Source organism: Cetorhinus maximus, chromosome 1 (assembly GCF_964194155.1).
Source record: "Cetorhinus maximus chromosome 1, sCetMax3.hap1.1, whole genome shotgun sequence".
NCBI classification, from domain to species: domain Eukaryota; kingdom Metazoa; phylum Chordata; class Chondrichthyes; order Lamniformes; family Cetorhinidae; genus Cetorhinus; species Cetorhinus maximus.
This window is the reverse complement of record NC_135879.1, coordinates 16,733,564-16,750,186: the sequence shown is the minus strand read 5'-3', so window position 1 is coordinate 16,750,186 and position 16,623 is coordinate 16,733,564. Positions and strand designations below refer to the sequence as shown.

General features: G+C 42.5%; 1 protein-coding gene across 1 annotated transcript in view; it reads right to left on the bottom strand.

The window, feature by feature from the left end:
• The window catches only part of LOC144675000 (thrombospondin type-1 domain-containing protein 4-like), a 187,474-nt gene that overhangs the window by 55,797 nt on the left and 115,054 nt on the right, over positions 1–16,623 (bottom strand). The window contains exon 2 of the mRNA XM_078536095.1: positions 11,769–11,973. Within this exon, the coding sequence (XP_078392221.1) occupies positions 11,769–11,973 (205 nt within the window). The remainder of the gene's footprint in view (positions 1–11,768; positions 11,974–16,623) is intronic.

Here is a 16,623-nt window from a genome sequence, read left to right as displayed (position 1 = left end):
TCTTGTCTTACTGATCATAACTTTTCCTTTGTATTTTGAAAGTGAGGGGAAAACTACTAATCCCAGAAGCATAGAATCCCGGTAACACTTATAAGATTTTAAAGTTAGAAGATTTATTAACAACAAGAAAAAGAACTTAAGCACATAAGAGAAAAAATATGCAGTTAAACGGTCTTACAAAACGTTCCCCCCAACCCCCCAAAAATCCGCTTGGTCAAAACACGCAAGTAAACTACATGGCAACAGCTCTCATAGATTTTTAACCATAAAAATCCTGTAATATTACCACAGGCAAAAACTGCTGCTACTTTAATTGTCATGAAACTGACATTTTTTTTCATAATATTTCTCTGGTTTATTGTGAAGTAGGATTATGGGGGTAAGTATAGTTGGGTCTATGTGTGATTTAATTACATTTTGTAGTCAAGCAGACTGCAAGCTTTAAATCACCAAAAGAAGCTAGGTGCTTGACATGCTAATGAGTGAACTTGGATGCTGGCTTAGCATGTAAGGTGTGAAGGGAATTTGAATTTTTAGATAAATTAAGGGATATTTGGATTTCAAAAGGATCTCAGTCTGTTTGCAACTAGCCAGATAAGCAAGGCTAAGGAATATGTTTATTTTTTGCAAAGGTTACTGACAATATATAGTGGTAATATGAAAGTTTTTATATTATGAGGAAGATACCGTTTCAAAGACATATGGAACAATAGAATTTACATATTAAAAAGAGAGAAACATATATAAAAGAGAATGAAAGGTTATGTGTCAGTGAAGGCCATGTAAGATCTAATAGGAGTATTTGAAATAGCCTAATGAAGCCTCCAACATTTGTGCATAAATCCGCTATCTAACAAAAGTGAAGCTGGGGAAAATCCATTTGGAATTCCACTGTCCAGGGTATTGTGTTAACTTGTTGAGTTTGTTTCAAATCTAAAATCTATTGTGGACCATTGCTTTAAAGGGAGTGTAACTAGGGCGTGGTCAGGTTAATTAGGAATTTTACGAGTTATTATAGCAGCAATTGTAGTCTTAGGTATGTGCTTCACATCTTTTATTTTGTTAATCAATATTTTAATTTATTGTTTTTAAATTTCTAAAGATCTTGGTGGACTTATTACTTCTGAATTCAGTGCACACATCTCGTAATAAATACAAATTGCAAAACCATCATCTGCCACATAATAAAGTACACCACACAACTTCTCACTCTCTTCCAATCTGCTGTGGAATTGAAGAAAGTTCAGAAACAAACCGTTTTCCGAAAACAAAGCCTTTTCTGGCTTGAAACTGGATAGCTGTTTCAAATTCACAATCTTTCTCAGCACAGAGCTGGTCTCAGGAGATCTCCCCACACAGCCAACACAATACAACTAAACATCTTTCCTTAAATATCATTTTTCCCTTTGATCTTAGACTCCATAGTTCTAAGCACCTCTTTGAAATCGATTTTTCCAAAATATAAAAACCTTTCATGTTTTCCTATTGCCTCCACTTTCAGGTCAAATAAAATTTAATAACCTTCCCTTGTTTACTTTTGAAACTTTGGTGAGCTGTAAAAATTCCTTGTCACTTCTAAACTCCCTTTGATGTTTAACAGCTGAAAAGTCAAATCCTTACCTAACACCTATTACAAATTTTAAAACCCAACCTATTTACTCGTACAGTTAACTTCACCATAGCCTCTCATTACAAATGCATGCATCTATAATCACCTTTACCTTTCATCTCTCTGCTCCCACAAACTGTCTTTACTAACCCTCCCCTAGTTTAATTACACACACACGCACTCACTCACAGCCTTCTTTACCGAATACCACCACATTCCCAAAAATATTTTAAAAAATAACCTCCATCTGCTCAAAATGGAATAGACAACTTGGACTGACATAGGTTCAACCAAAGACCATAGCCCCAATTTTAACTCCCTGCACCTGACAAGGATGGGTTAAAATTAGGGAAGAATATTTACCTCCCTTTTGTGCCACACTCTTTCCAGTCACTATTTTGACTTTTGGGCTTTGGGAGGCACGTGAGGCTTCAAATGTTGGGGCTGATGATATTATTTGGACATGAGCATGTTTTGAACCCTGAGACATGCAAGTTGTCACAGTGCTGGCCTGGTGGGAGAGAGTTATGGCCAAAGGAAGCTAGGGCTAGAAGATAGTCAGCAAGGTAGGATTTATTTTAAACTTTGAACAGTCTCTTTGTGGGCTCGAAGTAGCAGGTCCTATGAGTGAACCTCGGGCTTCCTCTGCCCAACACTTCCCCTTTGCCCCCCTGACTGGTAAGCATTGCCTGTCAAACCCCACCCACACTCCTTAACGACTTCTCTTAGAACCAGAAACCATATCCTTGGGTCCATGGAGTTGGTGTCCTGCCACCCGAAATTCTGCTGCTATCTGACTCCCCTTCATTCCTGCGGGCATTGATGGTGGGGGAGGGAGGTTACCTTGGATGATGAGGGATGGAAGTGAAACTGGCCTTGGCCTTTTACGGAGACGAATGTGAGCGCTTCCTGCATGCCTGCCTCACCACTCCCACTCCCCCCACCCTGCACTCACGCCCCAAGTTGAAAATGGGTATCAAGTACTTCTTCACAAAAGATAATTTAAAGGAACCAGAGTCTACCACTGTTGGGCAATTCTAACTATATCTAGGAGCTTAGTCCAGCATTGTTAGGGAATGCCAAACCTTATTAAAGGCTAAATATGGTAGTGCTAACATTCTCTAGGATGTGTTGGGTTTTTCATTGCTCAATCCACTTATCAGCCTCAGATCTGTCATGATATGAAGGCTGGAAATGCAATCTGGCACTCCCTGTGCAAGTGCTGCACGTAGGAAACATGAATCACAGGCAAATGTTGATCCCTGCTGGGACAGCTAGATCGTGGAATCAATCCAAAGATCTGCTCGAACTTCAGTAAATATCAATGTTTCAAATCAATTTTGTGGATCCATGTTAAAGGCACACCCATAGCAGTCAGTCGGGGCAGAATTTTGCCCCCGTTGGTCAGGCTTGGCGGGGGCGAGCGGGAGCGGTCGGGAAGCCAAGCGCCGCCCACGCTCGGGGCCTGACCGGGTGAAATGCGTGTTGTCTGTGTGGGTAGGGGGGAGGAGGGAAAGCATGCAAGTTTGCACATGAGCGCGGGTGCGCGCAGGGAAAGCTCCCTGAGGCACCATAAGGTTGGACGGGCAGCGAAAAATTTAATTCAGTTGGTGCTTTAATGGCCTTAATACGCCTGTTAATTGTCAGTGGGCACACTGCCGACTCCCGTGTGTGCCTGCTGACCGAAATATCGGGACGCTCGCCTGACATCATCACATGTCATTTTACGCTCATTTGGGTTGAGCGCACACCCACCCGACGAGCGGAAAATTCTGGCCTGGGTCTCAGAGAGTTGATTTTCCAGGCAACGTTTCTTGGTGGAAACAGTGAACTTTATTTACAAGACTGCAGCAGCAACTACATGTGTGCGTCTGACTCCATAACTAAAGGAGAACTCTCCGCTAGAGGTTCGCTGCACGGCTAACTCATTGGTTTACACAGGTCATGTGGTCTTGCAGCATAGGATTATTCTTAAAGCTACAGTCCTACGTTTATCAAAACGATAATTACTACAGTAGGAGAATGAGCAAATTATCCAACAAGTTTAATCCAGGCCCCTCAAGCAGAAGGCTGAAGATGGAGATTGTTTGCAGACGCTGAAGTAAAAAATGTATTAAAACCTTAGTAAGATTGTCGCCTTGGCTTGGTGGCAGCTGTCTAGTCACTGAGGCAGAAGATAGTGCTTTCAAGTCCCATACCAGAACTTGAGCACATAATCTAGGCTGACACGTGCATGCAGTAAGGGGACATTTGCATTAATGGGAGGTGGTGGCATAGTGGTATTGTCACTGGACTAGTGTTCTAGGGACCCAGGGTAATATTCTGGGGACCTGGGTCCGAATCCCACCATGGCAGATGGTGAAATTTGAATTAAATAAAAATCCGGAATTAAAAGTCTAATGATGACTGTGAAATCATTGTCAATGGTCATAAAAACCCAACTGGTTCACTAATGTCCTTTAGGTAAATCTGCCATCCTTACCTGGCCTGGCCTACATGTGACTCCAGACCCACAGCAATGTGGTTGACTGTTAAAAGCCTTCTGAAAAGGGCAATTAATGATGGGCAATAAATGCCAGCAAAAAAAATGTAGTGAGGGAATTCTGCACTGCTGGAGGTGCCATCTGCTGTGATATGCATTTAAGAGATAGCAACATGCCATCACTAGAAGGGAAGTGTGTCATGTGATCCAGTCTCAGTTTCACTTTGGTCTGTGAACAGCACAGACAGCTCTGATGCTGATATCTTCAAGCTTTCTACCTTTGTATATATGTTCCCATGTGCCTAATCTTAATAAACAAACCCACAACATGTTTACACAATTCCTTATGAGCAATTGGTGCCTTTATATCATTATAAAAACATGACGTCACCTTTCAGATGTGCCATCAAACTCAGACCTCATCTGCACTTTCAGGTGGATATAAAAAACCCACTGGCAGTAATCGAAGAACAACAGAGGATTTTTTGTGATTTTGTAGCCAATATTTATCTTTCAGGCAACATCATCAAAACAAAAACAAAAATTGCTGGAAAAACTCAGCAGGTCTGACAGCATCTGTGGAGAGAAAGACAGAGTTAACATTTCGAGTCCGTATGACTCTTCTTCAGAACTAAAGAGAAGTAAAAATGTGGTGAAATATATACTGTTTAAGGGGGGTGGGACTGGTGAAGCTGTTCCATTGAAGCTCAACGCAAACTGGAGGACAGCACCTCATCTTCCGATTAGGCACTTTACATCCTTCCAGACTTAACATTGAGTTCAACAATTTCAGATCATGAACTCTCTCCTCCATCCTCAACTTTTTTGATCCCCTTTTTTCAAATACTTATTTTTTAATTTTTATATATATATATATTTTTCCCACCTACTTCTATTATTATTTTTAAAATTTATTTCCATTCATTGTTTTATCCCCACCTTTTAGCCTATTTCGAACTTTTTCCCCACACCGTCCCTTCCCCCACCCCACCCCCACTAGGGTCCGTCACTTGCTCATTCCACTTGCTGCTCTTAATGTCACCATTAGCACCTCCTTTAGCCAGTATCACCACCATCAACACCCCTTCTACCTTTTGTTTATGACATCTTTTACAATCTCTCCTTTGCCTCCATCCATCACTGGCCTTCTATCCAGCTTCGCCTGTCCCATCCCCCTTAAACAGTATATATTTCACCACATTTTTACTTCTCTTTAGTTCTGAAGAAGAGTCATATGGACTCGAAACGTTAACTCTGTCTTTCTCTCCACAGATGCTGTCAGACCTGCTAAGTTTTTCCAGCTATTTTTGTTTTTGCTTCAGATTTCCAGCATCCACAGTATTTTGCTTTTATCATCAAGAAATAGATTATCTGGCCATTTATCTCTTATTAGTTTTCACCTTGATGTGCGCAAATTCAATGCTACATTTCGTAAACTCAACAGAGGCTGCTTTTCAAAAGTACTTCGTTGATTGTGAAGCATTTTGGTTTGTTCTGAAGTCATGAAAGGCGCTATATAATTGCAAGATTTTTCTTTCTAATAATTGGTGGGATTATATTTGGATGACGGATTTTTAATTATTATGAGGCAAGACTTCCAGCCCTCTTCAGGAGCAGGTCCCACTTGGTCAATCGGAGGTCTGTGGCTCTATAGCGCCAGCAGCACCTCTGTTGGTGATGGTAACTGCCGGTACTGCAGCTAGGTCAAGGAGAAGGCACTCAGTGATGGGGCTGGGCTTCCAGGTAAGTCCGGGATCTCGCTTGGGGCCGGGCAGGCTGGCCCTGGCAAGAGGTTGACTGGGGTGGGGGAGCATGTTGGACAGGAGGGTGGGTGCAGGGAAGGAAAACAGCTGGGGTGGGCCTCCGATTGGCATCGGGCACCAGGAAAGGAAGCGCTACCCCTGAACTTTCACTGGCCAGCAGCCCGCAGGAACAAACCTGTCGGGCAGCGCGTTGGGCCGTAGGCCTCTCCCGCCACCTGTTAAATCTGAGCGGCGGCAGAATGTGGACCTTAAGGGGGCATTAATTTCCCACTTAGGGACCTCAGCTGGGCCACGGGCAGGCGGGCCCACCCAACTCTTCCCCCACCGCTCATAAAATCATGGAGGGAGTTGGCAGGCTAGCAGCGGGCATGTTGCAGACGGTACAGTGCCCTACCTTAGGGGTCCACCCACCTGCTTTTCACCCATGGGTAGCCCGTAAAGTCCAGCCAAATGTTACATTTTCATTCAGTCACGGACTTCAAAGAATCTGTAGACACTCCGAAAAGCAACACTACTCGGTCAGAATTGGTACATGTGAAAAGGTGGACAGAAATTTAAAAAAAAAACACCAAGTTAAAAAAGAGCCTTGTGCAGTTAAATAGAAAAGAGGTCTGCATCTTCTACCTAACCTGCAAATCACTGGGAATCTTTTCAAAAATTAGAAAAAATTTCAACATCAGTGTTTCAAATCACAGTAAAATGGCCATGAATGGACAGTGGCGGAAAACGAAATGTGAAATGCAAAATTAAACTTTCAAATGCAAAACATGCATCTAAATTAAGCAACAAAAGCAAAACAAAAGGCCAAAAAATAGAATTTGACTCTCAGTCAGAACTCAGGGACAAAAACCTCTAAATATTTCTGTTCTGGAGAGGAGTTAGTGGGTTTGGAGTTGCCATCATTTTATACTGAAGTTGATTTTCAAAAGCAAGCTATGGAGAATGTGGGAGAGCTGATTCCCACCCTCATTTACTTCCTTTTCAAACCCCAAATCTGGCCAGGGAGTTTCATCAGGGCAAAATTCTTGAATAACCTCAGTGTAGCCAGTTGAAGAAGCTGCTGCGTGCTTTGCAACAAGCCTCCCTTGATATCCCCCATCCCGACAAGATGTGCATATGTGCCACAAACTTATTAATGGAAAGTCTTACTGTTAAATCACAACAAGCTAACCCTGAGGTAACCCTAACCCTAAGGTAAAAGTGATGAATTACTGCGCGAAATCACAGAATCTTAACGGCACAGAAGGGGGCCATTCGGCCCATCGTGCCTGCACCGGCTCTCCAAATGAGCATTATGACCTAGTGCCATTGCCTGCCTTTTCCCCACACCCCTGCACCTTGTTTCTATTCAAATAATCATCTAATGCCCTCTTGAATGCCTCGATTGAACCTGCCTCCACCACACTCCCAGGCAGTGCCTTCCGAACCACTCGTTGTGTGAAAAAGTTTTTGTTCACATCACATTTGCTTCTTTTGCAAATCACTTTAAATCTGTACCTTCTCATTCTTGATCCTTTTATAAGTGGGAACAGCTTCTCCCTATCTACTCTGTCCAGCCCCCTCATCATTTTGAAAACTTCTATCAAGTCTCGTCTCAGCCTTCTCCTTTCCAAGGAAAACAGTCCCAGTGTCTCCAATCTATCCTCATAGCTGAAGTTTCTCATCCCTGGAACCATTGTTACACCTGTGAATGTAAAGTGTGGTGACAATGTCAAATATAACAACCAATATGACTAGCCATTTGTTGTGATGCCAAAAGATGCTTTACTCCACTGAGGGTCAAGGTGCTTGTGAGCAATGGCACTTTCTGAAATGTGGACTGACATTAAAAGGCTCAAAGCGTTTATCACCCTATCCTCCCAGCAGAAACTAGGAGTGTTGTCAGTTAAAATTGCCCCAGTTATTCAGCTGCCATGAAACCATCAGGATTTGACAGGTTTATATTTTAACTAGTTTCCAAGGCGGGCACAATGCAGGCAGGGTCCTTTTTTTATTAGATGTATGTCAGGTCCCGATGATGCCCATCGGACTTGACCGAAATTTTAACGAGGGGGCCTAAACAGGAAATGGCAATGGCTTTCCTGGCAGGTCTAATTGATTGAGGTCAGAAGAGTCCCAAAACTGTAAGTTCAAACACATTTTTTTCTTTTCTTGTGGGGCCAGGAAGAAATTTTAGATCACCCCTGATAGAACCTGCCCCTCACTCCACCCCCAATCACTGAAACCCTGGTAGAATGGCCCGCCATCTGATCTTGCGCACCTACTTGCTAACCTTTGCACTGTGCGATTTCATGCCACTTCCCCACCGACTTCCCACCAAAAAAGGGTGGTAAATCTGTCCATGACATTTAAAGTGCCCTCAAGAGTGAATTACCACAAGCCCCTTACTTTTTGCTGTAGTAGGTCAGTTTTGGACTGACACCAACACTCACCTACTGAAAACTGGCCCCCTGTTAAAATTGAGACATGTCATAGAAGATCTACAAGATACAAAGATCTGTTTGAAGGATTGGATTGTTTGCCAGGTCAACACTGGACCTCAGCTGCTCAACATGTTGCCCAGTGATCCATCCATGCAGAAAATCACATTCTGTGTAGCAGCAAAATGGAGCTTGACAGAATGAAGCACTTAAACGCCATGAAGAAAATAAATGAATAAGCAAACGTGTTAGCAATTGTGGCAAAAAGAATGATAAATTGCAAATGTACTTGGATCCCAGAAATGTAATAAGGCTATTAAAATAGCAGATTATAATTTTCCAGCACATTAGAAATTTATGGCATGTAAGTAGAATATTTTAGCAAGTTAGATGCCTCCTATGGTTTCTGGCAAGTGAAATTGGATGACCTAAGTTCTAAGTTATGCATGTTCAATACTCCTTTTGGGAGGTGCAGATGCTTACAGCTTCCCCTTGATTTTACTCCAATTCAGAAAGTGTATCACAAAACCATTCACATTATATATGAATACACTGAAGGTGACTCATCAAGGGATGACATAATAGAGTGGCACCCATCCAAAGAAGAATATGATGACAGACTTTCGAAAGTAATTTAAGTTATTGGAAGAGTCGTCTTGGAACTTAAGGACTCGTGTGTATTTGCACCAAATGCGAGCCGTTGTTTATTGGTGACCTAGACAAGGCGTTCAGACGACGGGATTAACGTCTTGGTTATTGACCGCATACCATGTCCACAGTCCAACAAAAACATGCCGACTCTTCTGGATGCAGTCAACGAACATCATCAACGGCAATCCTTTGCAAATCCATCATGTTTAGTGAATGATACAGGGGCAAGCTATACACAGGTTGAGAAGCTTGTACTAAACATTAACACTTTCACAAGCAAGCACTCAAGTTTACCACATCATTAGTGTTGAAACATACCATGTAATGCCAATTGTTCTCCTGTATTGTAAGTCTTTAAAGATTGCTCTTTGCAAATACAAAGAATTGTGGTCAGGATGCAGATGTTTGACCCAAGAGCACCATATCCATTAAGTGAATTTACGTATGCTTCCAAACATGTGAACTCCTGGAGCCTGACTCCACAGATTTGTCACTAGTAGGACAAAATTCAATGATCGCAGCAACCTAGGTAGGATGTTCATACACAGCTTTCTTACGTTCTGCACAGCCCTCCACAATCAGTCTAGGACTCCCCCACTCTACTGTGCCAGCCTTGCCACCTCACTTGCCATCTCTCTCCTCCAATCAGAGGAGCACATTTCAATGCATCTCCTTCTTTCACTTGCACTCTCTGCACCTGCTCCTGCTCTCACTCTTGATGTGTACACTTCCCAACATCTGCTGCTTCTTCCTCTCACTGCACACACCAGGCTAAGCTGCCAGAGACACCTTCGCAGGCCTTCAACAGGTTCAATACTAACACACTCCAACAGGGGGAGCTCCACAGATCTAGAGAAGGACCATCATCAACCCACAAGCTCACATCAATAGAGGAGAAGGCAACTGAGGCCAGAGGAAGAGTGCAGAAAATGGCAGATGGTGAGACTGGAGGAAGCTTCTTGGGGCTTTCTGGTCATCTTGCTCACACTCTCATGTTACACAGTGCTTGTTTTACACAATGCCCATTTTACACAACACCCAATTTACACAGCGCCTATTTTAGTCAATAGATAAGGAAATTGGTTGCATTGTACATTGCCATCCGCTATCAGCTTATTTTCCACTACTGCCGTGGACCAATTTCAGCCCCTTTATGTGTGCTTAGCTTCATTTCCTTTTTCCCCTATAATCCTCTTGTCACCTTTATTTCTTTCTGTTACACTTTGTTTTAAATTAAAATTTACTTGTTTTCTTATTGTTATGATCTACGCTGCCCATTTGAATAGTATTGTTCATTCTGTAGATTTTAGTGAATTTACTTACCTGTGAGGGGTGACTTTGAATTGAAAATTGTTGGCAGAGTGCCTGTGATTTCCCGATATGGGCAGTCAGCTGGTAAAAATGTTAATCGCGTGGGGTAAATCTTTAGCTCGGCGGGTGGGCGCTGCTCGAGCGTAAAATGACACGCGTTGACTTTGGGTGAGCGCCCCGACGCCAACGCGGAGCCACGCGATACTTTGTTCAGCGGGCGCATGCCGGAGTCGGTAGCGCGCCCGCTGACAATTAAAAGGCCCGTTAAAGCCATTAACAAGGCTATTAAATTAAATTTTCCGCTGCCCATCCAACCTTACGGTTGGCAGGCAGGCAAAAAGGCCAAGCAGATTTTTGCGCTTTTTAGTAAACCTCATGAAGTTTCCTAAAGCAAATAAAAATGAAATAAAAATTTTTAAATTTAATTAATAACATGTCCCTGCTCATGTGACAGAGTCACATGAGGGAATGTATTTTATTACCTTATTTGTTTCTTTATTTTTTTTTTGTAAATGCTTTTTCTCCCTAAGGCAGCTCTGTGCCTCAGGGAGATTATGGCATGTGCAAAGTTTGCACTGGTCCCGCTTCCTCACCCCCCCACGGCCCACCCGTACAGGCAGTGCTGAGCGCTGCTGCTCACGTTTCACGCTGGGCGATCCTTAACTGGCCCGCCAGCGTGAAATTGCCTTCTGGCCCCGATCACGGACGGCAGTCGGCTTCCCGACCGCCCCACCCGCCCTCGCTGAGCCCGCCTGACAAGGGCAAGATTGTGTCCATGAGCTCAGAAGATAGCCCCCTTGCTTCAATTATATGTATGGGAGCAGAGAACGATTTGAAAAATAACTACTTGATTGGATAAAAAATAGCATTTATTTCAACGAGAATTATCTAAATGTTGACATCAGGATATTATATTGCATATATTTAAAAACTATCCTCTTCTGTCACATAATGCTTTTAAAAATGGTCTTGGTAGGTCTCCAGCAGCTTTGACAATTATCCATTAATACCCACTTCAGCATAAAGAGACGGTGTAAAGTGCCCAGAGCAATCAGTCAATTAATTACAAGTATCCCTGAGTTAAGTCAAAGAATGCATGTTGCTAATTTGCATTCAGGCTTGGGTTTCATGGACTCAATTCTTTTCTACCTTCTCAACTACTCTCAGGCTGAAATATTTGGCACCAAGCAAGTACCCTAGCAACTTGATTGGATTGTGGCCATGTCTGTCAGTGTACCACCTCAAACTCTTTATTTAAGAAAATAGGGACGGTTAGGGCTTTTAACAAAAAGAAACGTCCTGGTCCTCAAATTCTCCAGAGATCCTCCCGATTTCCTACCCCATAGCTTTGGCAGGAAATCTGTGGGGCCTCTGCAGAAACAACATAAACGGCTGTCCTGCTCATGGTCTCCAGTAGCTTGAGATTGGGAGAAGCCCTGCAGAATTTCCAGGTCCTTGCTTTTTTCCAAAATGTCCACATAATTCTGTCTGTAAGTCAAACTCAGTGAATTTATATGGAAGTTAGTACTTACCCAGGTAATTTCTGCTTTTCATCATTTCGGTGACATTAATTTGTGTAGCTCCTTCGGGAATTTCGAGAATCTTGTGATACCCTACTGACATAATGGTTTGCTTGAAGATTCCAGATATTACTTTACATGTGGTGTTGTCACCACCGCAAACACCACATTTGTCCATCACTTTGTTGGAGCCCAGTATCTCATCGCAACCCACTTTCTGTAAAGACAGGAATAAAGTGAAAACGTTAACATTGGTTCATTGTCTTATATAAGTCCATGATGATGACGAGGACATTTGGCCTGTCTAGTTCTTTCCTCCATTGGCTCTTACAATTCTCCATCACAGTATTGAACTACCCCTTGAATGGATCTAGAGTTTTAGCCTCCACTCTCCCAAGCCAGAGACTATTCTTTGTATGAAATGCTTCCTAACATCAGTCCTGAACTTACAATTTACCAGCTTCTATCTACATCCCTTCGTCTTATAGTTGAGGTTTAACTTGAAATAGTCCTCACTTATATTTCTCCATGGGGCTCCCTGATGAACCTTTATACCATTGCTTCCATAGATCCCTCGTGCCTTGGTGTTAACAAGTAAATTCTATGCTGAAGTATGGTTGGACCAGGTTAGAGATGTGACATCCTCTGCCTTATGTGCATCTGTGTTAGGGGTTACCATATTTTGGTAAAGGGGCCTTTCCAGGCATTCCAGGCCCCTTACTGAAATGAGTGTTTGCTCCTTTGCACATGCAAATCAGGAGCTGAACTGTTGGAGCTGCTGTCTATCAGGCGAGATGTTAAAGTGAGGCTTCTCCCGGTGGATGTAAAGGATTACATGGTACTATTTAGAAGAACAGTGTGGTTCTCCCGGTGCCCTGGCCAATATTTATCAACCAGCTTCACGAAAAATAGATTGTTTTTGGTGTCACTGGCTAGGTCAGCATTTGTTGCCCATCCCTAATTGCTTTTGAGAAAGTGGTGGTGAGCCACCTTCTTGAACCACTGCAGTTCATACATCTGCTGCCCTTCTCATTCTAGGTGGTAGAGGTCATTTTCACACTGCAGTAGAAACGCCACCACATGCAGTGCCCCTCCAAGCCACACACAATCCTAAACTATATCGCCGTTCCTTCATTATTGCTGGATCAAAATTCCAGAACGCCCTTCCTAGTAGCAGTCTCAGTGGCTCAAGAAGGCGGCTCACCACCACCTTCTCAAGTGCAATTAGCGATGGGCAATAAATGCTGACCTAGCCAGTGGCGTCTACATCCCGTGAAAGAATTTTTAAAAAGTCCACATCCCATATGTGTGGGGCCTCATTTCATAGATTCGAAAACATACAGACAACTTTGTAGTGGGTAGCAATTCCAGGGTCAATAATAATCTTATTCTTAGTTCCTCAGTAATGCCCAAACTGTTTGCGCTATGGGCTTCCATCAGCATTGTCACCTCAATGGACTGGCTTATAGAGGAGGTCACTCCAGCCACCATGGTAATAATGAATATCATTCTTTTCCACTCCTGTTATGAGCTCTGTCACCCTCAGGTCAACTTGACAGAGTGGTATAAAAGTGTCATGCCCCAGTATATTCTGAACTTCAAACTAATTTTTGCATTTTAAGACTGACCACAAAAGGCTGCAAAAGAAGGCCAGCCAAGGATCACCTGGCTTCTTTTGTGGATTGAAACCACACCTCTGTCTCAAGAGGGAACAAAAGGAACATTCCAGACTGATGTTGAATCAATGCTTTTTTCTGAAACTAATTCAAAAGGGTATTATCAATTGAAAGGATCATTCAAGTGCAAAGACACTGGCTGTCTCAAACTCTCAAGGTGTCAAATGACAACACAGGATGATTGAAACCAACAAAAACACCACCCTTTTTTTTGAAAAAGGACTTTGAATTTATATAAACCACATGATGAGGAAACTGTTTTGTTGTCTGCTTTTAAAACCAGCAAGAATCTGCCTTCACCGGGGAGTTCCACTAAAAACTATTGAATTAGCTGCAAATCACTCAAGCAGCCAAGGTAATAAACATCACTACCTTGAAAGTGGAAGATCCCACCTGAGAGAAGGACTTCCCAGCCTGTTCTTATTATAGTTCACCTTGGAACCAACTTTTATAAATACAACTACAAGAAACCTCACAGACTGCTGAGAAGCCTTTGCTTTATAAAACCTTCTTCACTTCAAATAAAGCATCAATTGCTAAGAAACCACAGGCCTGCCATGAAAGAGACTGAAATAATTGTAAGTTGTAATAGTATATTACCTTCATCTGTATCTAATCTTTGGGTGTGTGTGAGAGATGAGTAAGTGTGTGTGAGAGATGAGTGAGTGAAACGTTGCAATATTTCTGGTAAGTGTGTGATAATAAATAAGGTTCTTTATTTTAAAACTCATAAAAACATGCTGCTGAATCATTTAATTGGGACACCCACACACTCCAAGGGTAAGAAAAACATACCTTTATTCCACAAACATACTGATCACTGGCAGTAAGAGGAAACACACAAACACTGTCCGTGACAGAAACATGGAGATGGGGAGTGTTGGAACAGACGGTGCACGTTGAAATTGTGTCTCTAGGTCATTTTGCTTCCAATGCAGCTAGAGTCCATCCTTGACCGGACAGAAATCTGATATCAGGCAGTGGCAAGCTTCAGCTGCAGCAGTGGGAGAGCTGTAGCCTGAGGCCAGTCCATCTGGGTGTGGTGCTCACAGAGATTGGGAATAACTGTGAGTTCAAGAGTCTGACCAGAAATATTAGCTGTCATCCCTTAGCGCTATTCTTGCTTCTGGGATACCACTTTAGAAGAATCATTAAATTAATTAGCTATTTGCAAATCACACCCAGTTAGGAAGGGAAAGCACTGTGCTGGAAAATGTTAGCAGGGCACTGACAAGATGGTGATGTCAACTCAACAAATGAGTTGGCACTAGTGAATGAAAGTGTGTAAATTCCATTTCTTGTTAGAGGGAACCAAAGGCTTTGAAGGTGGTACAATAGGTATGACAGGCAGTACTAATGATGTTTATTCAGATGTCTATGCGGTTTTTCATGACAATGGAAAGTCAAAATGGTGGGATTGTCTGATGCTATTATGGACAAAGAGTAAGAACAAAATAAGTTCAATATCTACCTATCAAATGAGTCTATCTCCTCCATCTTGGATTATGAGAAAACATAGCCAGCAACTTGCACAGGACCTATGACCATCATTGAAGCAGGGAATCAGGTCACAGGTCATCATGACATTATTTGGGGTGGCTTCAGGGCTGCACAATCCGTATAATTACACCTGAGCCAGTCAGCAGTCTTGATAGATGCAGCAAAATGCAATTTGTATCATTACCTAGTAAAATGTAGGGCCCCGGAATGAACCTTTGCATGGCGTCCCTGACGTCATAAATGGTTTGAAATCAAACAACTTACTTTCCAGCGCTTGTTTCTGTTGTGGGTTTCTGGCAGGCCGCGTAGAAAATTCATAAAGAAAGGTCACAAGGGAGCACTGTGGGAGCAGAGACCCAATGTCGTGGGGCTCCATCCAATCTTCTGGTGTGCTAGGCCTCTTGTACAGATACCCCTGGAGTGCTAGGGCCAGGAGAATAGGTCCTTTAGCCATCCTCATGTTCATTTATGCTTGTTCTTCTGCAATTTCAGGAAAGCCATATATATATATTGAGCAATAGGTACAGGGGCTTGACTACAAAATAGCCCCTGTGATCGTCCGCTAAATAAACCTCATATAACTTTATGCTGAACATCTGAATCCGCTTTCTTTTAATGATAATCAAGATAATTGTTCACCACATATGCAACTTCATACATGTGCATGAGTTGGGAGTATATGCCACTAACAGTAGAAAAGTCATGTAGAAATCATTTATGGTATAAAATCCCCCATAAAATGTGACAAACGTTCTACTTCCTGTTTCTACTGTGCCAGATATCTCACAGCACTACAGTCACTAAGGCATTTTTGCTAAGTTAAAAGATTACTTTGTACCAGCCTGCAACTGGTAAGTTAACTACACACAGGACTGGTCATTAAGCTTGAGGTATGGTACAAACTGTTGATTCAGTGGATAACAGCTCCACTGCTGTTGCATAGTTCAGCACCTAAACTATGATTTATTGTTGAAAACTGTATTTTTGCAAGGTTTAGAAATTCCTCTTGCAGAGAATGTTCAGTTAGCTGGTGCCATGACATATTTCATTTTCACTTACAGAAAGCTTTCAACTTGCAGCCCAAAGGTCATATGACCCCCAAGCCCTGGCAATCTAACCTGGAAATCCCTGGCAACTCAGTTATCTCCATTTTTATTGCTTACTTGCTGTTTGTTTGAAAAATGCTGTTAGCACTGATGCCTCAGTGAGAGGTAAATTCTAAATTCAGTGGTGGTGCTCTCAGCCATGAAGCCAAGCCTCTCTCGACACACCTGAACACACCATCTAGGCTGACAGTTGAGTGTAGTACTGAGGGGGTGCTGCACTGACAGGGGTGCTAGCTTTCCAGCTGAGATATTGAAAGGAGGCCCATCTAATTCTCTCAGGTGGACCTGAAAGATCCCATTATCCGAAGATGTGCACAGTCGTGCATTTATCCTTCAACCAGGGTCATTGAAAATGGACTGACCGATCATTAACTATTTCTGTATGTGGGATTGTACTGTGTGCAAATTAACATGCTTCCCTACATTCCAACAGTCACTTACACTTGGAAAGCACTTCATCAACTGTAAAAAGTGTTCTGCGACACCCTGAGGTTGTGTTTATATAGCGCCATTTAAAAGTCCTTTCTTTCTTTGTTAGCAATTTTTGACAAGTATGCAAATGAATAGGATCATTGATTTAAACTT